This window comes from Podarcis bocagei (assembly GCF_964188305.1).
Source record: "Podarcis bocagei genome assembly, chromosome: 10".
Taxonomy (NCBI): Eukaryota; Metazoa; Chordata; class Lepidosauria; order Squamata; family Lacertidae; genus Podarcis; species Podarcis bocagei.
In genome coordinates this window covers 7,890,479-7,918,268 of record NC_138135.1, presented here as the reverse complement: position 1 = coordinate 7,918,268, position 27,790 = coordinate 7,890,479, and the positions used below count along the sequence as shown (strand labels likewise).

At 46.3% G+C, this 27,790-nt stretch overlaps 1 protein-coding gene across 1 annotated transcript; it reads right to left on the bottom strand.

Moving 5' to 3' along the window:
* Positions 1-246: 246 nt before the first annotated feature.
* CPA2 (carboxypeptidase A2) lies at positions 247-25,979 on the bottom strand. The gene is made up of 11 exons (XM_081210363.1): positions 25,813-25,979; positions 22,354-22,435; positions 20,293-20,427; positions 18,479-18,577; positions 16,385-16,486; positions 14,510-14,611; positions 11,659-11,769; positions 11,419-11,509; positions 10,371-10,573; positions 1,532-1,616; positions 247-478 (listed from the first exon to the last, which is right to left on the bottom strand). The coding sequence occupies exons 1-11, from the start codon at positions 25,875-25,877 to the stop codon at positions 291-293; spliced, it is 1,263 nt and encodes a 420-aa protein (XP_081066489.1). The 5' UTR covers positions 25,878-25,979; the 3' UTR covers positions 247-290.
* Positions 25,980-27,790: the final 1,811 nt, after the last annotated feature.

Here is a 27,790-nt window from a genome sequence, read left to right as displayed (position 1 = left end):
AGGCACCACTGTAATTCATATCCAGGCTAAATTTGGGGCAGCCTTTCTGTGTAAAATGAAATGACCTGGAAAACTTGAAAGTTCCCTTGCTATTTTGTGGCATTTCAAGCCGGTCCCATTTAAAAAATATTGCCCAACCGTGGCGTTTAGTTTTTCCCCATTGCACCCTTTTTCTTATGAGACAACACAGCTACTTTGGTTTATTTTTTGAAGACGTCTTTATTCATCTTTAAACGGAAGCGTGTGGTTGATTTCTCTCCCTGTCCCTCTAGGCTCCAAAATCCCTCTTCTCAGTACGGATGGTCCCTCACGTGCTCCATGATGGTTTTCAGAGCCAGCCAGGTCTCTTGCGCTGTCGGAATAATCTGGCCGGCAGGCAAGAGGAATCCGTACCGGCCTGTGTCTCTGAGTTCGAGACCAAAGGAGTATTTGATGCCTTGGTCGTAAGTCCAGTCGATGCTGCCTCCACTGGCTTGATCTGGAAGGAAGAAAAATGCTGAGGACAATCTGTACGAATAATAATAATAATAATAATAATAATAATAATAATAATAATAATAATAATACATTTTTATTTATACCCCACCCTCCCCGGCCAGAGCTCGGCTCAGAGCAGCTAACACCAGTAAGATTACAATAAAAACATAATAGAGGAAAAAACAATTTAAAATACAGGTTAAAAATACAATTTAAAATGCAGCCTCATTTTAATAATAGCCCATAGTTCAGCAGTTCTCAACCTGTGGGTCCCCAGATGTTGTTGGACTACAACTCCCATCATCCCTTAGCTCTGGCCTATTCCACAACGTATTTAACGTTTGTCATGGTGAGGTGTCAAATAATATTGCTAAGCATGTAAGCAGTTTATTGTGCAACCGAAAAGCTGAAATATTTATCAGTGCTGGTAGCGAAACTTTGTTGTTGTTGTTCTTTAGTCGTGTCCGCCTCTTCGTGACCCCCTGGACCAGAGCACGCCAGGCCCTCCTGTCTTCCACTGCCTCCTGCAGTTTGGTCAAACTCATGCTGGTCGCTTCGAGAACACTGTCCCACCATCTCATCCTCTGTCGTCTCCTTCACCTTGTGCCCTCCATCTTTCCCAACATCAGGGTCTTTTCCAGGGAGTCTTCTCATGAGGTGACCAAAGTCTTGGAGCCTCAACTTCAGGATCTGTCCTTCCAGTGAGCACTCGGGGCTGATTTCCTTCAGAATGGAGAGGTTTGATCTTCTTGCAGTCCATGGGACTCTCAAGAGTCTCCTCCAGCACCAGAATTCAAAAGCATCCATTCTTCGGCGATCAGCCTTCTTTATGGCCCAGCTCTCACTTCCATACATCACTACTGGGAAAACCATAGCTTGAACTATACGGACCTTAGTTTTAACTATACAGACCTTGGTAGCGAAACTACAAAAAGCAATTAAGGTGGGTGCGGCCTCTGTGGCTCCGCCCTCTTTCGCCTCGGGCTGAAAAGCCACCCCCATCCTGAGCTGAGGAAGACCTCTGATGACCACAATATCAGGCATATATACTCACAGATAATGTTGCAAATGGGGCCAACTTTATATACGGTGCCGTAGAGAGAAGCGAGAGCATCGGCCGCCTTTTTTCCTAGCGCATCCTAGAAGGAAATCAAAAGTCAATCGAGGAGAATCACAAAACAACCTTTGGATCCTTGGAACATCTCCTGCCAAAGGATGGATAAAACAAAGCTAGAGGTGTGGCTGATTGGTTGGTTGGGTTTATTCTATGCATTGCTGGATGGTAAAACAACATTGACAACAACAACAACCTCGCAGCAGTTTGCAAGAGATAAAAACAGGGAAATCGAGAAAGCTTTACAACCCTGCTTTAAAACATACAAAAGTAAGGGAGAAGAAGTGGTGGAAGAAGACTGGAAGAAATTTAAAGACTATTTGCAGAAATACTGTAAAATTAATGAATGTTAAAGGGATGTTGGATTGAAAATAAGCGGTATTGGTAAAAAGATTAATAAGAATATGTAAATACGGATTGATAATGGTTGGAAATATATAGTTATAAATAGGTTAAGATATTAAGTAAAGATAAATGATAGAGGGTAAGGATTTGCTGAATTAAATATTTGAACTGGAATATAAAAAGGGGGGTGTGAGGAGGTCAGGAAACAAGTAATTGAAATATAAGACATGAAAATATTGATTCTTTTTTTCTTTTTTCTAACTTTCTTTTTACTTTTTATGTATTTTGTCTTTGTATTTTTGTATCTTTTTTTCTTTTATTACTGTTATTCTGTTCTATTTTTTATCCTTAATTCTGTAACTTTTTATTGTTTGTAAAATTCTAATAAATATCTTTTAAAAAAATAATAATAAAACATACAAAAGTAAGAAAGAATGGGAAAAGCTTATAATATATTTAGAAGACCACTGTAAGCAGATGAAAACATTAGCAGGGTTTTAATCTCACCTGTAACGTAACAAATGATATGGGCAATATGGATTGATATAAAATATAGATTATGAAACAATATGCAGTTAAAAATGTTGACAATAGGATCCATCGAGGGGATGGGGGTGGGGGGAAATCACGAGATTCAGTAATCTCTATATATGGATGTGTATTTGGTTTGGTGATAAGCTTATATTTGTAAAATCAAATCAAAAGGATTTCGAAAAAACGAAACAAAACCTGCAAAGGTAATGTGCTAAAACAGTTTAAAATCGCCTCGACTTTCTACAGATCTATGACAGATTCCTTTGTCCATTGCTTAGAAACGATGATATTAACGGAGTAAGTAAAGTATTAAAACGAATGGATTCTTAAAACAAATAAAGAATACAGTAAATAAATTCAGGTAGGTAGCTGTGTTGGTCTGATGCAGTAGAAATATATATATATAAATTTTTTAAAAAAGGTCCATTAGCACCTCAGAGACCAACTAAGTTTGTTCACAAAATATCTGAAGAAGTGTGAATGCACACAAAAGCTCACACCAAGAACAAACTTAGTTGGTCTCTAAGGTGCTACTGTGTATATATATATATATATATATATATATTTGCTTTCGTAGATTTTCACGGGTACAGGAATGCAGGTTTTGGTGTCTTCGGGTATCTTCCCGTGTAAGAGTTGGGGTGTCTAGGCGACGTTTCGACGAGGTCTCACTCGTCATCTTCAGGCTGCTGCTTTCGGCTTCTTGTTACTAGAACAGAGCAGGATCTCAGTGTTTGAGTTCCTATAAATACTGTTGAGGGGGTGTGGTGTATAGCCTCCAACGTTCTGGGCAGAGAGGGAGTTCCCAGGTTAGTGTGCCTTTTCTTCTTTTGTTCCTTAATTACTTGAGGGATATCTTGAGTGATTTCTTGAGTGATATTCTGAGTACCACTTAGGAGGGTCATTAGGTGTGGATTAGTTGCTAAAGCTTTCGTGTCTTGACCTCTTGAGCTTGTGAAAAGTTTTTCTGAGAAGATGGCTGTACTGCACTTAGTTGTGCTCTGGCTTGGCTTCGTGTATAGGGGCGAGCTGTGGTTTTGTGCCCTGTGCCAGCCAGATCTGTGTAGGGATTGCAGGGGGGTGCAGCATCCGGAGGTGCCACTATGGTTTGGCTACTGGATGGTGTCTGTACTTTATCTGTGGAGAGGGTCTGGGTTTGGGTCTGGTGTGGTTGATTGGAGATGGCGTTCTGTGTGTCTCTGGTTCTGGTGTCGGTTTTTGTGGGGAGGGCTAATTTCCAGATGTCTGGCAGGCGGGACGTGTCGTCACGCTTGTTCATGTTGTGAGGGTGTTTCTCTATCTCGATGGCTTCCATGATTATTCTCTTGTGGTGATGTTCCATGTTAAAGAGCAATTTGGAATCTGCAAAATTAATTTCGTGTCCTGTTTCTTTCATGTGTTGGTAAAGAGAGGAAGTTTTTTCTTCTTTTTTGACGGCATTCTTGTGTTCTGCGATACGTGCATTTATTCGTCTGTTTGTTTGTCCAATGTACGTGGCTGGGCAGACTTTGCAGGGTATTTCATAGACCCCTTGGTTTTCTAACTGGATTTTATCTTTTGGGTTTCTGAGGATATTGGCTATTTTTTGGTTGGTGCAAAAGGCTGTTTTGATATTGTGTTTATGGAGGATTTTGCTAATTTTATCTGTAGTGCCCTTGATATAAGGAAGGAGGGCCATGCCATTGTTTTCTTCTGTGTCTTGGTTTTTGGGGGGTGTTTCTTTTTGGATTAGTTTCGTAACCCTGTTTTGCTGGTATCCGTTGGCGATTAACACATTTGAGAGATTCTGTAACTCAGTTGTCAAGTGGTCCTTGTCAGCCAGGCGTTTGGTTCTGGAGATGAGAGTCTTGGCTACGGAGTTTATTTGTGCAGGGTGGTGGTGTGATTGTGCATGTAAGTAGCGGTTGGTGTGTGTTTTTTTCCGGTAGATAGTGTGTCCTAGGGAGCCATCAGGTTTTTTGTAGATTAGGACGTCAAGGAAGGGAAGTTGGTTGTTGGCTTCTATTTCCATAGTGAATTGTATTTTGGGGTGTAGGCTGTTGAGATGTGTGAGGAAGCTATCTAGTTTTTCCTTCCCGTGTGGCCAAATTACAAAGGTGTCGTCAACATATCTGAGCCAAAGTTTGGGTTTGTGTTCTGACTTGTCTAAAGCATTGGTTTCAAAGTGTTCCATGTACAGATTTGCGATGACCGGTGAGAGGGGTGATCCCATAGGTGCTCCTTCTATCTGTTTATATCTTTGTCCATTGTGGATGAAGTACGTGTTGGTTAGGCAGTGGTTGGTCAGGTCCAGGATGTATTCGGGGGGATTGTATTTGTTTTGAATGGCTGTCAAGGCTTCATTAATGGGCACTTGTGTGAAGAGAGATACAACATCGAAGCTCACAAGTAGGTCGTCGGGATGTAGGTTTTGCTTCTTTATTGTTTCTATGAACTGGAACACATCTATGAACTGATGAACACATCGGACTACCAAGCAAAACTATCAAATCTACTCCAAGACCCTACCTACCAACCTATAAAAACAGATCCCACCACCTATCTGGAAAAAACCACCAAATCCAAAATAAAAGCCTCTCCTATCAGTGAAGAAATCCAGCTAAGAATCATCCCCAGAGAAAAATCATCCAGATGCCCCAAACTCTACGGTCTCCCCAAGATACACAAAGAAGGAACACCACTCAGACCAATAGTCAGCTCCATAGGCTCACCTCTACAAAATCTCGCTAAATTTCTCGCTAAGCAACTTCAGCCCTATGCAGAATCTATCGCTTCACACGTTACAAACTCCTTCCAGTTCATAGAAACAATAAAGAAGCAAAACCTACATCCCGACGACCTACTTGTGAGCTTCGATGTTGTATCTCTCTTCACACAAGTGCCCATTAATGAAGCCTTGACAGCCATTCAAAACAAATACAATCCCCCCGAATACATCCTGGACCTGACCAACCACTGCCTAACCAACACGTACTTCATCCACAATGGACAAAGATATAAACAGATAGAAGGAGCACCTATGGGATCACCCCTCTCACCGGTCATCGCAAATCTGTACATGGAACACTTTGAAACCAATGCTTTAGACAAGTCAGAACACAAACCCAAACTTTGGCTCAGATATGTTGACGACACCTTTGTAATTTGGCCACACGGGAAGGAAAAACTAGATAGCTTCCTCACACATCTCAACAGCCTACACCCCAAAATACAATTCACTATGGAAATAGAAGCCAACAACCAACTTCCCTTCCTTGACGTCCTAATCTACAAAAAACCTGATGGCTCCCTAGGACACACTATCTACCGGAAAAAAACACACACCAACCGCTACTTACATGCACAATCACACCACCACCCTGCACAAATAAACTCCGTAGCCAAGACTCTCATCTCCAGAACCAAACGCCTGGCTGACAAGGACCACTTGACAACTGAGTTACAGAATCTCTCAAATGTGTTAATCGCCAACGGATACCAACAAAACAGGGTTACGAAGCTAATCCAAAAAGAAACACCCCCCAAAAACCAAGACACAGAAGAAAACAATGGCATGGCCCTCCTTCCTTATATCAAGGGCACTACAGATAAAATTAGCAAAATCCTCCATAAACACAATATCAAAACAGCCTTTTGCACCAACCAAAAAATAGCCAATATCCTCAGAAACCCAAAAGATAAAATCCAGTTAGAAAACCAAGGGGTCTATGAAATACCCTGCAAAGTCTGCCCAGCCACGTACATTGGACAAACAAACAGACGAATAAATGCACGTATCGCAGAACACAAGAATGCCGTCAAAAAAGAAGAAAAAACTTCCTCTCTTTACCAACACATGAAAGAAACAGGACACGAAATTAATTTTGCAGATTCCAAATTGCTCTTTAACATGGAACATCACCACAAGAGAATAATCATGGAAGCCATCGAGATAGAGAAACACCCTCACAACATGAACAAGCGTGACGACACGTCCCGCCTGCCAGACATCTGGAAATTAGCCCTCCCCACAAAAACCGACACCAGAACCAGAGACACACAGAACGCCATCTCCAATCAACCACACCAGACCCAAACCCAGACCCTCTCCACAGATAAAGTACAGACACCATCCAGTAGCCAAACCATAGTGGCACCTCCGGATGCTGCACCCCCCTGCAATCCCTACACAGATCTGGCTGGCACAGGGCACAAAACCACAGCTCGCCCCTATACACGAAGCCAAGCCAGAGCACAACTAAGTGCAGTACAGCCATCTTCTCAGAAAAACTTTTCACAAGCTCAAGAGGTCAAGACACGAAAGCTTTAGCAACTAATCCACACCTAATGACCCTCCTAAGTGGTACTCAGAATATCACTCAAGAAATCACTCAAGATATCCCTCAAGTAATTAAGGAACAAAAGAAGAAAAGGCACACTAACCTGGGAACTCCCTCTCTGCCCAGAACGTTGGAGGCTATACACCACACCCCCTCAACAGTATTTATAGGAACTCAAACACTGAGATCCTGCTCTGTTCTAGTAACAAGAAGCCGAAAGCACCAGCCTGAAGATGACGAGTGAGACCTCGTCGAAACGTCGCCTAGACACCCCAACTCTTACACGGGAAGACACCCGAAGACACCAAAACCTGCATTCCTGTACCCGTGAAAATCTACGAAAGCATATATATATATATATATATATATGCAGGTTTTGGTGTCTTCGGGTGTCTTCCCGTGTAAGAGTTGGGGTGTCTAGGCGACGTTTCGACGAGGTCTCACTCGTCATCTTCAGGCTGGTGCTTTCGGCTTCTTGTTACTAGAACAGAGCAGGATCTCAGTGTTTGAGTTCCTATAAATACTGTTGAGGGGGTGTGGTGTATAGCCTCCAACGTTCTGGGCAGAGAGGAAGTTCCCAGGTTAGTGTGTCTTTTCTTCTTTTGTTCATTAATTACTTGAGGGATATCTTGAGTGATTTCTTGAGTGATATTCTGAGTACCAATTAGGAGGGTCATTAGGTGTGGATTAGTTGCTAAAGCTTTCGTGTCTTGACCTCTTGAGCTTGTGAAGAGTTTTTCTGAGAAGATGGCTGTACTGCAAATAGTTGTGCTCTGGCTTGGCTTTGTGTATAGGGGCGAGCTGTGGTTTTGTGCCCTGTGCCAGCCAGATCTGTGTAGGGATTGCAGGGGGGTGCAGCATCCGGAGGTGCCACTATGGTTTGGCTACTGGATGGTGTCTGTAATTTATCTGTGGAGAGGGTCTGGGTTTGGGTCTGGTGTGGTTGATTGGAGATGGCGTTCTGTGTGCCTCTGGTTCTGGTGTCGGTTTTTGTGGGGAGGGCTAATTTCCAGATGTCTGGCAGGCGGGACGTGTCGTCACGCTTGTTCATGTTGTGAGGGTGTTTCTCTATCTCGATGGCTTCCATGATTATTCTCTTGTGGTGATGTTCCATGTTAAAGAGCAATTTGGAATCTGCAAAATTAATTTCGTGTCCTGTTTCTTTCATGTGTTGGTAAAGAGAGGAAGTTTTTTCTTCTTTTTTGACGGCATTCTTGTGTTCTGCGATACGTGCATTTATTCAAAGTCTGCCCAGCCACGTACATTGGACAAACAAACAGACGAATAAATGCACGTATCGCAGAACACAAGAATGCCGTCAAAAAAGAAGAAAAAACTTCCTCTCTTTACCAACACATGAAAGAAACAGGACACGAAATTAATTTTGCAGATTCCAAATTGCTCTTTAACATGGAACATCACCACAAGAGAATAATCATGGAAGCCATCGAGATAGAGAAACACCCTCACAACATGAACAAGCGTGACGACACGTCCCGCCTGCCAGACATCTGGAAATTAGCCCTCCCCACAAAAACCGACACCAGAACCAGAGGCACACAGAACGCCATCTCCAATCAACCACACCAGACCCAAACCCAGACCCTCTCCACAGATAAATTACAGACACCATCCAGTAGCCAAACCATAGTGGCACCTCCGGATGCTGCACCCCCCTGCAGTCCCTACACAGATCTGGCTGGCACAGGGCACAAAACCACAGCTCGCCCCTATACACGAAGCCAAGCCAGAGCACAACTATTTGCAGTACAGCCATCTTCTCAGAAAAACTCTTCACAAGCTCAAGAGGTCAAGACACGAAAGCTTTAGCAACTAATCCACACCTAATGACCCTCCTAATTGGTACTCAGAATATCACTCAAGAAATCACTCAAGATATCCCTCAAGTAATTAATGAACAAAAGAAGAAAAGGCACACTAACCTGGGAACTTCCTCTCTGCCCAGAACGTTGGAGGCTATACACCACACCCCCTCAACAGTATTTATAGGAACTCAAACACTGAGATCCTGCTCTGTTCCAGTAACAAGAAGCCGAAAGCACCAGCCTGAAGATGACGAGTGAGACCTCGTCGAAACGTCGCCTAGACACCCCAACTCTTACACGGGAAGACACCCGAAGACACCAAAACCTGCATTCCTGTACCCGTGAAAATCTACGAAAGCAAATATATATATATATATATATATAGTGTCACGGCTACCTACCTGAATTTATTTATTGTATTCTTTATTTGTTTTAACAATCCATCTGTTTGAATACTTTACTTACCCAACTAATTGTCAGGAAAAAGCAGCAATGCAAAAGCCAGCTGCAGGTGGCTTGAATGCAAAACAGGATGTTGATGTCTGGAACTGTACTATTGGGAAAAAGGGGCAGTCTATTCTCTGTACTGAGCACCGGATGTTAGCTCAGAGTGTCATCTGACCTGTACTGGAAGTACAGGGGTGGAGTTGGGACTCTACTGCTGGAGACTGGAGAGTGCAGACACGTTTCTCTGTACTGCTGGAATGACAGGAATAAAGACATGTAAATAGACTCCTGTCTGTCTCTTTTCCCCTCCCTGGGGGAAAGCAGGGAGGAGGGAGGAGGGTGTGTTCTTCTCATGTTTGAGGAGGATCACCGATTTGTGACCTTGCCTGTATCCTGCCGGGAGACGCAGACAGGAAGGTCAACAAGGATCTCAGCCGATTGCCTGAAGTGAGGCCAGTTACCTCTGACTGCGGCTGAGAATTCTGACACTAATATCATCGTTTCTAAGCAATGGACAAAGGAATCTGTCATAGATCTGTAGAAAGTCGAGGCAATTTTGAACTGTTTTAGCACATTAACTTTGCATGTTTTGTTTCGTTTTATTTTTTCAAAATCGAAAAAGGTGCTACTGGATAAATAACTTGGGACCTAAGAGGAGACTGGCTGTGCTTATCTCTGAGCTGCAGGTCCTATCAAGTCCAGCATCCTTTTCTCACTGTGGCAACCAGATACCTATGGAAACCCAAAGCAGGACCTGGGCGCAAGGGCAAGACTCTTCCAGACCTGTGATTCGCAGCAACTGGCATACAGTGGCACAATCGCCTCCAGCAGCGGAAGCAAACACTTCCATTGCGGCTAGGAGCGTTCTCCTCCGTGATTTTCACCTAATCCTTTCTCTTTTTTTAGCTATCTGAGTTGGTGGCTGTCCTGTGGCAATGAGTTCCACCTCTGCCTCTGGCCGCTGGAGTCATAACCTTCGCCGCTGTCATCGAGCAGCCAGCCAGCAGTGGGTGTTGTTAAGTTGTGGGTGAACGTATCAGACGACACAGCGATTCTTCAAACAGCTCTTGTTTATTCACAGGCCAGAACAGAACTGAACTGAAGGGTTCAGCCAGCCTGCTTATATAGAGCTCAACTACAACGCAACAGTAACAACTTTCTGTAACAATCCAATCACTGAACGTCACTTTCAATCCCTTATTTGCATATGCGGACCTGAGTGAAAACTATCCACAGTATACCCCCTGCTGGCCCAGGGTGAGAACTTCAGTACATAACAGGACAGCCACGTCCAGCCTTGGGCCTTACCAGTTCTTCGTAATCCTTGATGGCGGCGGTGCAATTGTAGCCGTAGGGGAACATCAGGAGTTGGGAGTAGCTGTGGATGCTGATGAAAGCCTTGAGGTTTCCGTGGCTCCTCACGAAATCCACGACGGACCTCACTTCCACCTCGGAGTTGGCGCTGGGGCCGTGGTAGGAGTCGGAGCAGGGGTTGTTGCTGGCTCCGGGTCCTGCCAAGGTGGAAAGCCCAAAGAACAAGGTGTCAGTCAGTTTTATTGCACACAGCCAAAGGCTGCCGCAATGTACACAGAATCCTTCAACAATTAAAATATACTGGATTGAGACAAAAAACTTAAAGCGTTTATATTATCAAGACATTATATTATCAAGACATTATATTATCAAGACATTACCTACTCTAAACAGAGCTGTAAAAGTTTATATTATCAAGACATTATATTATATTATCAAGACATTATATTATCAAGACATTACCTACTCTAAATAGAGCTGTAAAAGTACCTTAATATACAAGTTAAGACATTAAACAATAAAATTTATAAGCTAAAATTATCACATGGCCACTAATATCGCTTCTCGGCCTTTTGGCTAAGATCAAGTGTAATATATTTAAAAAATAATGTTAATTAATACAATTCGGAGTTTGGTGAAAAAGACAGAATATAGCTTGATGTAGATAGGGTCAAATAAATTCATCTCCTTTACAGTTGGTGGCTACCTTGGCTATATAATTTGCTCTATTTTTCCTAGCGGCAGTTGCAAAGAGTGCTACACGCCAGGTCACATACCGTATTTTTCGCTCAATAAGACGCACTTTCCCCCCACTTAAAATCTAAGGGGAAATGTCTGTGCGTCTTATGGAGCGAATGTGTGGTCCCTGGGGCTGGGGGGGGGAGACCCGGGCTTCCCCTGCCAGCCCCGACCTGTTCTTTGGGGCTGGCGATGTTGATATTTTGCCCTGTGCAATGGCTTCAAGATGTTTTATGGAGAATGATTCATAAATGGAAAACCCCCTGTTGTGTGAGCCCAAGATTAAATCCCTCTGCCTACTTACCTCCAAATCCGGCGTCCCAGTTCCTGTTTGGATCAGCCCCAAAGCATAAGCTGCCAGGAATCTTGGAGCGGGTCTTCCTCCACATACGATTCTGAAAGTCAGAAAGAAGAATGGCGCCGTTGGAAAAACCCTCCACAAAACACCAGGAGAGAAGCGAGAAAGGTGGATGAAGGACCGCAGTGGCTGAAAAGCTTCCCAGTTTGAATGAGAAGAGAGGGTGGTAAGTTTTCAAGGACTCACTTTGGTTTGAGAGAAGACGTATCCATCCGGATTTGCAACAGGCATCAGAAAAACATCCATTGTGTTTAACAGGGAAGTTACTGACGGATCGTTCCCATAGTCGCTGGCAATCTGCAGAGGGCAGAAGAGGTCAGGGCTATTTTTGTCTCAATCTGTATATTATTATTATTATTATTATTATTATTATTATTATTATTATTATTATTATTAATACAGTGGTACCTCGGGTTACAGATGCTTCAGGTTACAGACTCCGCTAACCCAGAAATTGTACCTCAGGTTAAGAACTTTGCTTCAGGATGAGAACAGAAATCGCGCGGCGGCAGCAGGAGGCCCCATTAGCTAAAGTGGTACCTCAGGTTAAGAACAGTTTCAGGTTAAGAACGGACCTCCGGAACGAATTAAGTACTTAACCTGAGGTACCACTGTATTCTTATTTGTATACCACCCTTCATTCACACAGATCTCAGGGCAGTTCAGAACATAAAAATCACAATGGAAAAACCACAAAATACCTAGTGAAAATAAGAACAGCAGACCAATACAGAGGACACTCGGGTTGTGAATGTGGTTTGTGCAGGAGGCACGTTCGCAACCCGCAGCGCCGCGTCTGCGCAGGCGTGGGTTGTAACCTGTTCCTGTACTTCCGGGTTCGGTGCTGTGTGCAACCCGAAAACGCGCAACCCAAAGCGTCTGTAACCTAAGGTATGACTGTAATCACCCCCTCCCACAACACATTTAAAAGGGCATTGGGTGTCTTTCAGCCGAAGAGGAACATTTTTACCCTGGTGCGTAAAGATGTATAATGAAGGTGCCAGGCAAACCTCCCTGGGGAGAGCATGCTACAGGCAGGGAGCCACCACAGAAAAGGCCCTGCTTTCGTGTTGCTGCCCTCTGTACATCTCATGGGAGGAGGCACACCAAGAAGGGCCTCAGATAATGATCACAGGGTCCAGTTCTGTCAGTTCATACCGAGAGCAGTGGTCCTGGGGTATCATGGTCCTGAACCATTTAAGCCTTTATAGTACAGTGGTGCCCCGCAAGACGAATGCCTCGCAAGACGGAAAACTCGCTAGACGAAAGAGTTTTCCGTTTTGGAGGTGCTTCGCAAAACGAATTTCCTATGGGCTTGCTTCGCAAGACGACAATGTCTTGTGAGTTCCTGCTGGTTTTTTTCCCTCCCCCCCTTTTCTAAGCCGCTAAGCCGCTTATCAGCTGATCCGATCAGCAGATAAGCAGCCAAAAGCCACTAATAGCACTAATCCGTCAATGGGCTTGCTTCGCAAGACGAAAAAACCACTAGACGAAGAGAATCACAGAACGGATTCTTTTCGTCTTGCGAGGCACCACTGTATGTGCACATACTCCTATTTGCAGCATACTCTCACGGCTGGTGTGGGAAGTGATGCAGACACAGTGCTGGCCACAATCCATATTTATCCTGTCTCTCTTGTGTTGTATCTAACCCAAGGGATAGCTCAGTCGGTAGAGCACGAGACTTAATCTCAGGGTCATGAGTTCAAGTCTCACGTTGGGTGACGGATTCCTGCATTTCAGGGGGTTGGATTAGTTGACCCTTGGGTTCCCTTCCAACTTTGCAATTCTATGATTCTTAGGGAAAACTTCGCTTAGATGCATTTTCCCCCAAACCAGCTTTGAGCATAGCTGTCAACTTTTCCCTTTTCTTAGAATCATAGAATCATAGAGTTGGAAGAGACCACAAGGGCCATCGAGTCCAACCCCCTGCCAAGCAGGAAACACCATCAGAGCACTCCCGACATATGGTTGTCAAGCCTCTGCTTAAAGACCTCCAAAGAAGGAGACTCTACCACACTCCTTGGCAGCAAATTCCACTGTCAAACAGCTCTTACTGTCAGGAAGTTCTTCCTAATGTTTAGGTGGAATCTTCTTTCTTGTAGTTTGGATCCATTGCTCCGTGTCCGCTTCTCTGGAGCAGCAGAAAACAACCTTTCTCCCTCCTCTATGTGACATCCTTTTATGTATTTGAACATGGCTATCATATCACCCCTTAACCTCCTCTTCTCCAGGCTAAACATGCCCAGCTCCCTTAGCCGTTCCTCATAAGGCATCGTTTCCAGGCCTTTGACCATTTTGGTTGCCCTCCTCGGGACACGTTCCAGTTTGTCAGTGTCCTTCTTGAACTGTGGTGCCCAGAACTGGACACAGTACTCCAGGTGAGGTCTGACCAGAGCAGAATACAGTGGCACTATTACTTCCCTTGATCTAGCTGCTATCTAACCCAAGGGATAGCTCAGTCGGTAGAGCACGAGACTTAATCTCAGGGTCATGAGTTCAAGTCTCACATTGGGTGAAGAATTCCTGCATTTCAGGGGGTTGGACTAGATGACCCTTGGGTTCCCTTCCAACTTTACAATTCTATGATTCTTAGGGAAAACTTCGCTTAGATGCATTTCCCCCCAAACCAGCTTTGAGCATAGCTGTCAACTTTTCCCTTTTCTTGTGAGGAATCCTATTCGGAATAAGGGAATTTCCCTTAAAAAAAGGGAAAAGTTGACAGCTATGGCTTTGAGAGGAGGGAAAACAGCCGTTCTGTGTTTTCAGCTGGTAATCCTCTTCACCTACAGATGGCCAGCTTGAGTTGGACCTGAGTTTTGGTGGAACTCCAGGCCAAAAGGGCTGCAGTGGAACCTCTTTCTGAGAAATAGTTCTGCTCCCTTTTATTCTCCAGCAGTATGTTTATGAGCATGGGTCTCACTCATTTTGGCCATGCTCAATGTTGGCATGCGGCCCGCAGAGGCACGCCGAAGGCTCAATGCGGCCCTTAGGCGAAAAGGGATTAGCCATAGTTCAGTCGGAAAGAACAGCCAACCTTCTTTGCAGTCCAAAGGGCAGTAGCTTGGGTGACCCATTCTCGAGCGTGGATGCCGGCATCAATCCAGATCGCAGGGCGGCTCCTTCCTCCGGTGCTGAACTATTGGACAGAAAGGGATGTTTAAGGGATGTTTACTTGCTGAGTCTGCACCCTGCCTTTCCACCAAAATGTGTGCAGGGTGGCTAACAGGAGCAAAATACAACCATCGAAACTGTTGGGATACTGCCAGGGAGAACAGTCATCTCCCGATGATCCATCGGTCTCCCGTAGAACAGCATCAGTCAGTTAGCGACACGAGCCTCAGACACGTTCCAGGACTCGTGCCCGCCCTTGCAGCAGACTCCGCAACAGAAGATGCACCCAGAAGAGCATATTTACAACATTATTCAGCGTTGGTCAGAACAAAGGAAAAACATGACTGCCTGCCTTCGTGTCGAGGCAACAGACAGAAAACGAAAGCTATATACAAAACGAAAGCATCCTATGAGCAGGAAGTACGCAGGCTTGTGACACACAACAGCCTGCTCCCTTCTTAAGGAGGAACGGAAATATCCTAATATCCTCCCCCTTTCCGTGTAACCTGTAGTACCTGTGGTTCAACCCAATTGCAACCTCTGTACATAAACCTTAAGTTGTTCTCTGTTAACAACCTTAAGACAACAGATCTGCAGGAATTTCATTTCCTGGCATGTAGGACACCTGAATAAGTCCTTTCTGAATACACTCTCTTGCACAATGAAGCTTAATCTGCAAGTACTTGGTTCTTTGCTTGCAACTCTCTGAGTTCAGCAAAGCCAAACAGGATCTATTGTCTTGATACACCTGTATCGGACATTTCACAGAAACTCTGATGTCCTGAAACAGTTGCATCAACCATTCACAATCCATGAGTGAAAATGACAGAGCATTCTGTTAGGAAATATCCTAACAGAAACATGGCAGCAGGCTGATTAAATTGTTAGGATACTGCCGGGGAGACGGGGGCATCAGGCAGGCCCCCAGCTGGCTCCAGCCACCGGCCAGCAGCCGGTTTCCCTTGGAACAGCATCAATCAGCGACACGAGCCTCAGATACATTTAGAGACCCGTGCACGCTCTGTCAGCAGAGTGTGTAAATCATCTCACAGCAGAAGAGGCGGACAGAGAGATGTGCAACCATAATGTACAGCATTTTATTCAGCATAGTTCAGGAACAAAGGAAACGGAAACGATGCCTTATGAGGAACGGCTAAGGGAGCTGGGCATGTTTAGCCTGGAGAAGAGGAGGTTAAGGGGTGATATGATAGCCATGTTCAAATATATAAAAGGATGTCACATAGAGGAGGGAGAAAGGTTGTTTTCTGCTGCTCCAGAGAAGCGGACATGGAGCAATGGATCCAAACTACAAGAAAGAAGATTCCACCTAAACATTAGGAAGAACTTCCTGACAGTAAGAGCTGTTCGACAGTGGAATTTGCTGCCAAGGAGTGTGGTGGCGTCTCCTTCTTTGGAGGTCTTTAAGCAGAGGCTTGACAACCATATGTCAGGAGTGCTCTGATGGTGTTTCCTGCTTGGCAGGGGGTTGGACTCGATGGCCCTTGTGGTCTCTTCCAACTCTGTGGTTCTATGATTCTATGATTCTATGATTCTATGAAAACATGTCTGCTTCCCTTCTTCTCCAGCAAAACAGCAGTAACACAAAAGCTATATACAAACGGAAGTTCCCAGCAAGAGCCGGAAGTAAACAGGCATGTGACACACAACAGCCTGTTCCCTTTTAAGGTGGGACGGAACTATATCCTAACATAAATAGGCAAGAAGCAGCTAGCTGGGGGAGAAATTGCACCATTTGCAGTTAGCTAATGATGTGGTAGTTAACATGAAATTGACGTACCTTGAGGACGAAGAGGGGTCGTTTTTCATAAGACTCCCCAATCTGATGTTTGCTCACAAGCTGAGGGTATTCAGCCACAATATCATCCATAGCGCTGTAAATCTAAAAAACAACATCGCATGTTTTATACCTCCGTTGGAGAGAGGAATGTTTATGGGGGGGGGAGAATGTTGTATCTGGGGACAAGTGTTGGGTGTAAAGCGACAATGCTTGCAGTAAGTATTTTGCCTGTGTTATCCTTACTGCTGCATGGAACAATGCATGACTGAGACCTTGAATCTGTAAGTAAAGCATGTTTAACTTACTTAGCAGTGTGTGGTCTGTTCCTTGAAAAAGAGGGGAGTGTTGTAATGGGAAAGGTCTAACAAACTACCGTATTTTTTCAATAAGAAAGGTCTAACAAACTACCGTATTTTTCGCTCCATAAGATGCACCTGACCATAAGATGCACCTAGTTTTTAGAGGGGGGATGCAAGAAAAAAATATTCTTTAAAGGGAGCGCTGAGCAGAGCCTGTATGCATCCCAGGCTCTGCTCAGCGCTCCCTTTCACAAGCCGTGTGGAGCGTGTGTGTGGTGCTTGCAGGCTTTTCCTTCAGTGACAGGCTGCTCTTCTCCCTCCTAGGGGAAAAGCCCCCAAGAGCCGCAGACGCGCTCCACGCAGCTCTTTAAAGGCAGTGTGGCTCTTAGGGGCTTTTCCGGGAGGTGGGGGAAGGGACTGAGGGGCTAAGCCTGAAGCTAGAACAGCAAGAGGCACTTTTTCCCTCCTAAAAAGTAAGGTGAAATGTGTGTGCGTCTTATGGAGCGAATGCAGGCTGCGCAGCGCTCCCTCTTGCTGTTCTGGCTTCTGCGATAGCTGCACGAAGCCTCCTCAGGGCAGCAGGGCTCCCCCTGCCCTGCGGAGGCTTCACGCGGCTAAGCCAGAACAGTGAGAGGGAGCACTGCGCAGCGATCCCTCTTGCTATTCTGGCTTCTGGAATAGCTGTGCAGCCTGCATTCGCTCCATAAGACGCACACACATTTCCCCTTACTTTTTAGGAGGGAAAAAGTGCATCTTATAGAGCGAAAAATATGGTATATTCCTAACGCTACACCGCTGGGCAAATTTTATGAGTTTAATTCTCTGCTACTGGGGCTCTCTGTGTGCTAGCTCCACCTTTCAAATCCAGGTGCCCAGCCGTTTCCTTTTGCTGTTCATCCCCCCACACGAGTCCATTCAATTATTTAATTCCCCACAAATACCGACTTAGGCGGGCCAACAATTTGGCTCAGCACGGGGCATCTTCCTAACGTCTCTTCATCTTACAGATGAGTGACAGCACGTCGCCCTCGCTGTAACAGCGCAGCAGATTTGGCACGCCAGGCCAGGGCACAGGACTGGCTCTCTGGGACCACCTGAATGCCTGCACTTGAAATGGGCATTTGGTGCAAGAGCAGGTCCATAGGTCTCTGCCTGTGATGGCCTGGGAATCTGATTCAGAGACTGAACCTGAGGAATCCCAGCCTGCACAGGAGTCCCCGCCTCCAGGAGTCACGCTTGAACGTGAAGGGCCCTCACCTGTGCCGGATCCTCAGGAGCAGACACCAGATGAATCCACTCTGGCTCCTGAGGTGATGGAGGACCCATTGCCTGCAGGTGCTCCTCTCCCAGCCCTGTCAGGGGAAGGTGAGGTTGCCTCTGGGTCCAGTAACCCTCCAGCCTCTCCTGAGCTGCAGGCGGAGGGAACTAAGTTCCTGCAGGAGGAGTGCTCGCCTCCAGGCCAGGAAAGGCAAGTCACCTGTGGACCGGGGCTGCCCTATGCCTTGGGGCAGATAAAAGCCAGTCAGCCCCAGTCCCAGGTTGTGGGAGCAACGACGTTGGTTACCTGTTCCTGCCGGCACCCTGTTCTGCTCTCCTGCCAGAGTTCCTGACCGCTCCCGACTCCCTGCCTTGGACCCGGCTTCAGCCTCGGACCGGACACGGACCACGCTGCACGGTAACTCCCCCCGCCCCCCCGGGACCAGCACGCTGCCTCTCCTCCATCTCCATCTTGAGTTTGAAGAGAAAGACAGAAGCGGCGGGTCAGAGGAGGTGATCAAATCTTTATCCCACTTACGGATTCCAAGGGGTGATATGCGGCGTAGTTGAAACTGTCGCTGCCACGCTCCTTCCGCGCGTTGAGGTTCATCTCTCGGGCTTCTTCATCCACAATAGCCTAGGGCAAAAACCAGTGCCGGATTTACGTATAAGCTAAACAAGCTCTAGCTTAGGGCCCCGCTCTCTTGGGGGCCCAAAAAAAATTTGAAGGAAAAAACTGGATGTACATTTCCAAGATATAAGATAAAAAAGAAATAAAATAAAACCTACATACAGCAACAGTGTTTTGTGTTGTGTAGGCTCCTATTAGGTGCATCAATTACCATATAGCATATATTCAACATGAAAAACAGAGACAATTTGTTGTTGACAAAGGACAGCTGGACATATCAAGGGCCCCATTACCTTCAGTAGCTGAGGGCCTCAATAAACCTAAATAAAACCTACATACGGCAACAGTGTTTTGTGTTGTATATGGACCTAGGCTCCTGTGGCGCTGTGGGTTAAACCACAGAGCCTAGGACTTGCCGATCGAAAGGTCGGCGGTTCGAATCTCCACAACGGGGTGAGCTCCCGTTGCTCAGTCCCTGCTCCTGCCAACCTAGCAGTTCGAAAGCACCTCAAAGTGCAAGTAGATAAAGAGATATCACTCCAGCGGGAAGGTAAACAGCTTTTCCGTGCGCTGCTCTGGTTCGCCAGAAGCGGTTTAGTCATGCTGGCCACATGACCTGGAAGCTGTACGTCGGCTCCCTCGGCCAATAAAGCAAGATGAGCGCCGCAACCCCAGAGTCGTCCGTGGCTGGACCTAATGGTCAGGGGTCGCTTTACCTTTACCTTTATGGACCTCTTAGGTCCATAAATTACCATATAGCATATATTCAACTCAAAAAACAATTTGTTGTTGACAAAGGACAGCTGGACATACAAAGGGCCCCATTAGCTTAGGGCCTTATCAAACCTAAACCCGGCCCTGGCAAGAACACGTGTCAGGATAGGGAAATCCTTTGTGCATGTGTGTTCTCTCCCAAGAGCTGGAGCTCCACCCAAAATAAAATCTAATAGGATTTATTTTTATTTTTTTGAGAAAGTTACAGGATGGCACCTCTCTCCTTCCCTGCAAAAGAGACATAAAGGGGTGGAGTGGAGTCACTGGAATCCTGAACCGTGGAACTCCATGCTGCAACATTAGTGCCGCTACTAATTTATTATTATTTATTAACGGTGCCCAGCCTTGTACGTTACAGCCTTGGACATCAAAGAGTCTCCAGTTGTGGGAGGGAGTTAAAAAACTGGGGAGCAGCCACCCCTCTTTGGTGTCTAAACATTAAGTATATGGTACTTCTTCTGGTGAAATATAATGCTGCTAAAGTCAAATCTAGGGACGCAGGTGGCACTGTGGTCCAAACCACAGAGTCTAGGGCTTGCCGATCAGAAGGTCGGCGGTTTGAATCCCCGTGATGGGGTGAGCTCCCATTGCTCGGTCCCTGCTCCTGCCAATCTAGCAGTTCGAAAGCACGCCAGTGCAAGTAGATAAATAGGTACCACTCCAGCGGGAAGGTAAATTTCCGTGCGCTGCTCTGGTTTCGCCAGAAGCGGCTTAGTCATGCTGGTCACATGACCCGGAAAAACTGTCTGCGGAGCGGACAAACGCCAGCTCTCTTGGCCAGTAAAGTGAGATGAAACCCAGAGTCGTTTGCGACTGAACTTAACTGTCCTTTACCTTTTTTAAAAAGGTCAAATCCACACCATACTTTTAAAGCATTCTCAACAGACTTAACAGACATAAGGCTTCACAGTAGATTTCCTCCCACCTCTTTTTTCCCCTTTTCCTACCTGGACATCCTCAATCAGGACGGAGTACTTGATTTGATGGGACTCCAGGAAGGCTTTGACATCTTGCAGGCAGGCAAAGGGGACTTGGACATCTGCCGGGCGACCAGGATATGAAGGGAAATGCCAGAAATCCAGCTGACAAGCAAAGACAAGCAAAAAAACATGAGTCAATGAATCGTTGAAAGAAATGCATAGGCTCCGACGCCCCTGAAAATGTCGGGACCATCGCAAAACCCTGAAGCCATTGCAGCTTCTCACGGCCACGGAAATCCCCAAATGCCCATCTTTGTTGAGGTACGCTAGCCAGAAACAGTGTCATGAGGATGGGGAAGCATGGGGGAGCAGGGAGAGAGTTGCCTCCTTTGCTGCCACTCCTGGGAGTCGGAGAAGCCAGTCAAGTCGCACCCAACATGACAGGGCCATTTGGACCTGCATGGACTTTGTACCTGCTGATGGCCACTGGGCCCATCACTTCCTGGCAAACAGAAGGGGAAGAAATGGAGGCAGTGAGAGATTTTACTTTCTTGGGCTCCATGATCACTGCAGATGGTGACAGCAGCCACGAAATTAAAAGACGCCTGCTCCTTGGGAGAAAGGCGATGGCAAACCTAGACAGCATCTTAAAAAGCAGACACATCACCTTGCCGACAAAGGTCTGTATAGTTAAAGCTCTGGTTTTCCCAGTAGTGATGTATGGAAGTGAGAGCTGGACCATAAAGAAGGCTGTTCGCCGAAGAATGGATGCTTTTGAATTCTGGTGCTGGAGGAGACTCATGAGAGTCCCATGGAATGCAAGAAGATCCAACCTCTCCATTCTGAAGGAAATCAGCCCTGAGGGCTCACTGGAAGGACAGATCCTGAAGCTGAGGCTCCAATACTTTGGCCACCTCATGAGAAGAGAAGACTCCCTGGAAAAGACCCTGATGTTGGGGAAGATGGAGGGCACAAGGAGAAGGGGATGACAGAGGACGAGATGGTGGGACAGTGCTCTCTAAGAGTCCAGCATGAGTTTGACCAAACTGCGGGAGGCAGTGGAAGACAGGAGTGCCTGGCGTGCTCTGGTCCAGGGGGTCACAAAGAGTGAGACATGACTAAACGACTAAACAACAACAATAATCAGGACTCTGAGCAGGAACCGGGCGATCGGGACTGCCGTACGCACCTAAGCATCTCCCTAATTACAGCCTCCCTCTTTGTGTGGAGCTTGTGAATGCCTTGGAGAGGCAGCCCAAGCTGAAAATGAAGTATAACAAGCAAAGGAAGAAACAGACGCTCCTCTGTGGAATCCGGTGCAATTATAGGCATTATTACTTCTGCAACTTTTAAGGAACTGCAGTTATGCAAAGCGTAGCCTGGGCTTCTGAGCTGAGCTTCCAGGGTATTCTTTTTCCAGAAGCTCTGTCAGTCTCCGAACAAGCTGTCTCCAAAGGGGTCTGAACTTCAATGTCTAAAACTCCTGGTAGAGGACAAGGATCCAGAGATCACGCTAAGGGTGGCCAAATTCTGTGCGACTGCCGTAAAACCTGGGGAACAAGCTGTACTACCAAAATGATTAAGGTTTTAAATGACAATTTTAGGTTATATTTTAGTGATCAAGATAGATATATATATAATTTTTAATTTTCCATTTTAATAATCCAATCAAATCACCTTAAATACTCCAAATTATACAAATACATATCATATAGTCCAAATATTCTGCCAAATTATAATTTTTTGTTGGGGCTTCCCATGCTTCAAGTCCAGTGGGGCTCTAATCATCTTATGTTTCTACTGCCTTGAGTTTCCAATAGTTCCTTCTTTAAATCTTCCTGTTGTTATCCTTCCTTCTAGTGATCAAGATTTAATATATATTTTTAACTGCTGCTATATCTGAATTGTCTGTTATACCCAATTGCAATTCAATGTGTTCCTGTTGTGTTTTATGATTTTTCTGATATTGTAAGTGAGCTGGAACTGGTCTGTGACCGTAATAATAAAATTCAATTCAGCTGTCACCCCCAACCATTCACATTCAGGACGGATAATTAGCCAGCACCCCCAAGAGGAAAAACCACACACCTGGAGGGGTTCCAAAGCTTCAAGCTGCTTCAGGAGGCGAACCTGTTCATCGTTGCTTGGCTCCAGCCGAAGAACTTGATCACTACAATATTTTAAAAATGGTACTTAGCTCAGCTCTCTGCTGCACTGCAATTTTATCCAAGGTAGATTTACCGCACAGGGAAACCAGTGTGAGCTTAGGGATGGGAGGAGACATTTTGATGTGAACGTACCAAGTCCGATACAGTGGTACCTCGGGTTACAGACTCTTCAGGTTATAGACTCCGCTAACCCAGAAATATTACCTCGGGTTAAGAACTTTGCTTCAGGATAAGAACAGAAATCGTGCGGCGGTAGCAGGAGGCCCCATTAGCTAAAGTGGTACCTCAGGTTAAGAACAGTTTCAGGTTAAGAACGGACCTCCAGAACAAATTAAGTTCTTTACCTGAGGTACCACTGTATTCTCAAAACATGACCTGGGCCAAAATGCAGATCTCCCCCAAAATTTGCAGTTCTCTGAATTCTGCGGTGAAGTTCCCTGACCAGGCAATATGTACAAAAATGTCTGCGTGCCTGTGCTATTTTTATAGAAAACAAGGTACCGGAAGTCAGTGTGAATGCCTCCCTTGTTCTCTTATAATGACAATTATAAGTTCCGGTGAGTTTTGGCTGAAACAAAGCCCAGGCGTGTGGTGTGCTAAAAAATGCGCGTGGTAGAGAAAAATGCATTACACAGACAAATGCATTATATTAGGGAACCTTCATCTAAACGTGTTGTGTTTTACGAGAAATGCACGGAAAGACGCTGTCCGATTTCCATGGGGCCTTGTCAAAAAAACAGTCACGAACTACAGTGGTGCCCCGCAAGACGAATGCCTCGCAAGACGGAAAACTCGCTAGACGAAAGAGTTTTCCGTTTTGGAGGTGCTTCGCAAAACGAATCTCCTATGGGCTTGCTTCGCAAGACGACAATGTCTTGTGAGTTCCTGTGGGTTTTTTTCCTCCCCCCCCCTTTTTCTAAGCCGCTAAGCTGCTTATCCGCTTATCCGCTAAGCCGATAAGCCGCTAAAAGCCGCTAATAGCGCTAATCCGCTAATCCGTCAATGGGCTTGCTTCGCAAGACGAAAAAACCGCTAGACAAAGAGACTCTCAGAACGGATTCTTTTCGTCTTGCGAGGCACCACTGTACTTGCAAACTACAATGCTTTTTTGCTGGTTTTCAAGCAGACAGAGCAGGAGATCCAAGAGAGAGAGAGAGAGAGAGATCTGCCCTCAGAAGTTTACCCATGAGATCGCCCACTTCACCACTTCATTTGGCGGAACTGGCGCTCCTCCAGGCGCAGAACCCCTGTGCCACATTTGTAAGAACTACCGTATTTTCCGCTCCATAGGACGCACCTTTTCCCTCTTAAAAACTAAGGGGGAAAGTCTGTGCGTCCTATGGAGTGAATGCAGGGGGGAGGCAGGCAGGGAAAGCCCCCAAGAGCCGCTCACAAGCTTCGCGCGGCTCTTGCAGGCTTTTCCCCAGGAGGGAGAAGGGACTGACGCAGCCTGTCAGTCAGGGATGGATCGCGCTCACTGCTCTTTTGGGCTGGGGGGGGGTTTAATATTTTTTCCCTTGATTTCCCCCTCTAAAAGCTAGGTGTGTCCTGTGGTCCGGTGCTTCCTATAGAGCGAAAAATACGGTATTTTGGTATGATGGCACCTGCACTTTGGAACTCCCTGCCACTTGAAAACCAGACAGGTACCCTCGCTGTGCTCTTTTCGGAGCTTGCTAAACCATTTTTTATTCAGACAGGCCTACCCAAGAGTTTACAAAGCTGATGCGAGTTTTATTCCTTTTTCATTCTCTTGCTATCTTAGCTTTTTGAAAGGCTGCTCATTCTTCTCATCGATGATTTTTCTCTTTTTGAGGTTTGTTTGCTGAAATCGAGCTGCATATAAACCTTACAAACTAAATAAGTATCAGAGGCAGCTTTGACTCTCCTGGATCCCCGAACCCTCCTGATCCTTTGACACGCAACAAGAGCGGTGGGTAAACTGTGCACTGGCCAGGGGAAGGAAAATCTCTTAATTATTTTGTTTGTGTGTTTATGGAAATGCTGACTGTTAAGTTGTCCGTGAACATATCAGACGACACAACGACTCTTCAAACAGCTCTTGTTTATTCACAGGCCAGAACAGAACTGAACTGAAGGGCTCAGTCAGCCTGCTTATATAAAGCTCCAGTACCACGTTACTGTAACAACTTTCTAAAACTATCCAATCACTGAACGTCACTTTCGATCCTTCATTTGCATAACTATCTACAGTATCCATCCAATCACTGAACGGCACTTTCGATCCTTCATTTGCATAACTATCTACAGTATCCCCCTGCTGGCCCAGGGTGAGAACTTCAGTACATAACACTGTCTTTCCACCCTTCTAACACTGTCTTTCCACCCTTCTAGCCTGCAGGTCTTTGGACCGGTTCCGTTGCCCCACCAACACTTGCTCCAGATGTGGTAGGATTGCTCTGCCAAAACCAGCTGCTCTCTTTGCCCCTTAATTTCCTGTTGGCAAAATAGGGCAACCAACCAACCTCACCAAATTGATATGGTTCATTTAAGTTGGCAGTGTAATAAACAAAAAATCTGCCCTTATTCCCTTATGGGGAACACGAGCCCATATAGAGTCCTTTGTAGGTTCTCCATCAGTCAGAGAAAAGAACAGAGGCCAACCAGAGAATATTGAGAAGCAAAGCAGCTCGTAAGCCTGATCTTTATTGAACTGTTGCAACAGGGTGCTCCCCTCACTTGCAGGAAACGAGGAGGACCCAGAACAAAGGTGTGGCTGGACTTATATAGACATTTTAAATTGCCCGCCCTCCATACATCATACCTACATCACAGAAAGGGCGGTCTACAACAGAAATTTGAGTGCGTTGTTTACCTCCTGTCTGGCAGGTTACCTGTTAATGGTCACTTGATTGGATACCCTGGGGAGCCTGGCCAGTCTTTTGTAATCAGGACGGATGCTTGCCAAACCTAGAGGCAAACTTCCTGAGGGCATAGGTAGGTATTTTGAGGTTGCCCCAAACACAAACATACCCTAAAGGAGCAGCTTACCCCAATCTCTAGACGAGTTACAAAACTGCCATCAGCCAGCAGGGGAAGCCTGAGCCCCAGAGTCTGCTGGTATTGCAGTGTTTGAGAAGCACATACCCTCCAACGTTCCTCGGATGAAAACTAGGAGGCGCGCATCTTTTGGTGCTGCGCAAGACAGCTGGCTTGCATGGAAGAGCGTGACCAAAAGACACATGTCTTTTGCAAGCAGCAGAGCCAACACTGGTTCATTGCAGGACATTGCAGGATCAAATCAGAAGCTGGGATGGCTTCTGTGATTCCAGGAATTTCTTGGGAAAATAGGGGCAGTTGGAGGATGTGAAAGCAGCAAAGGAAGCGTTCCAGAAACAGTGGGGTCCAAAAGAGAACTCACCCAGCAAATGTTTGCAGTCCCTGGGAAGCCCCAACAAGGGCCGCAAGAAGCAGAAACAGCCTCATATTTGGAAAGTTGTTCAGAAGCTGGAGAACGCCGATTCAACGAGGCTGTATTTAAGCTGCGTCTAAGCCTTTCCAAAGAGGCTGCATGTGTTTAAATTCCCATGTCACATCCGAAAGGTTCGAAGCACCTTGGCAGATAAGGGAGTATCTTTCCCTTGGAAAGTCTTGCTTGCCTTGATGTAATCATATAATTAATGGGTGGACCTTGATCAGCAAGGCTGGGATGCAGGAGCCCTCGGGGCACGGTAGTAAACAGCAAAATTGCAGAATTGTCCAAGCGACTGGATGTGGCCCAGATATTCCAGAGACAGCCTATTCACAGGTGAGTCAGAGTGCTGGAGCAGGTAAGCCAGGCGCGGGGAATCCAAACGTTCCTGAACTACAACCAGCTCCATCTGGTCTGCAGGATGAGACCCTCCCTGCCCGCGGACTGTCTTGCCAGAGTGGTGCATGCTCTGCTTATCTCCCGCTTGGACTACTGCAATGCGCTCTACGTGGGGCTACCTTTGAAGATGACCCGGAAACAGCAACTAATCCAGAATGCGGCAGCTAGACTGGTGAGTGGGAGCGGCCGCCGAGACCACATAACACTGGTCTTGAAAGACCTACATTGGCTCCCAGTACGTTTCCAAGCACAATTCAAAGTGTTGGTGTTGACCTTTAAAGCCCTTAATGGCCTTGGCCCAGTATACCTGAAGGAGCGTCTCCACCCCCCATCGTTCTGCCTGGACACTGAGGTCCAGCGCCGAGGGCCTTCTGGCAGTTCCCTCACTGTGAGAAGCAACGCTACAGGGAACCAGACAGAGGGTCTTCTCGGTGGTGGCACCCACCCTGCGGAACACGCTCCCACCAGATGTCAAAGAAAAATAACTACCAAACTTTTAGAAGACATCTGAAGGCAGCCCTGTTTAGGGAAGTTTTTAATGTGTGACATTTTAATCTATTTTTAATCTTTGTTGGAAGTCGCCCAGAGTGGCTGGGGAAACCCAGCCAGATGGGTGAGGTACAAATAAATTATTATTATTATTATTACACCGCCCATCATCCCTAGCCACTGGTCATTATTGCTGGGGCTGATGGGAGTTGTAGTTCTGCAACCTCTGGCGGGACAAAGGTTCCCCACCCTGAGGTAGCTCCAAATTGTCTACACTGTCTGGCAGCAGATCTCTGGGGCTTTGGGCAGGAATTTGTACCAGCCCTACCTGGCAATGCCAGGGATTTGAACCCGGGACCTTCTGCAGTCAAAATAGTGATGCTTTGTGCACCCATGTCTAGTCTTCCTCCTATCTAAAATTTATTATTGGTGTGCGTTTTCCTTTCTGTAAATCTACCAAAGAATAAAATAAAATCGGAATTAAGGGGTTTTCTCAGGACGGTGGGGGCAGTTGCCCTTATTCTGCCAGGCGCCCTCCAGAACTTGGTGTGAAGGCCTGGGATTCGGACTCAGAGGCTGAACCTGAGGAATCCCAGCCTGCATAGGATTCCCTGCCTCCAGCTGAGCCGGGGCTGGGGCCTGAGCCTGAAGGGTCCTCACCTGTGCTGGATCCTCAGGTGCAGGCATCAGCTGAGTCTGCTCTGGCTCCTGAGGTGATGGAGGACCCATTGCCTGCAGGTGCTCCACTCTAAGCCCCGTCAGGGGAAGAGGAGGTTGCTTCTGGGCCCAGTAACCCTCCAGCCTCTCCTGAGCTGCAGAGGCTCAGGGCAGAGAGGCGGAGGGAACTAAGTTCCTGCAGGAGGAGTGCTCACCTCCAAGCCAGGAGAGGCGAGTCACCTGTGGACCGGGGCCGCCCTATGCCTCGGGGCAGATAAAAGCCAGTCAGCCCCAGTCCCAAGTTGCAGGTGCAACGTTGGTGGTTGTCAGTCTCTGTCTGAACCCTGCCCTGCACCCAGCTTCGACGTTTACGGACTGCCTT

Excerpts from the sequence above, each read along its gene's own strand:
- CPA2 (XM_081210363.1), bottom strand. The coding sequence starts at position 25,877 with ATGAGGCTGTTTCTGCTTCTTGCGGCCCTTGTTGGGGCTTCCCAGGGA. Across the intron at positions 20,428-22,353 it reads AAGCTTTGGAACCCCTCCAG|CTGGATTTCTGGCATTTCCC; the intron begins GTGTGTGGTTTT and ends TTTGCTTGTCAG. Across the intron at positions 10,574-11,418 it reads CTGGGACGCCGGATTTGGAG|GACCCGGAGCCAGCAACAAC; the intron begins GTAAGTAGGCAG and ends CCACCTTGGCAG.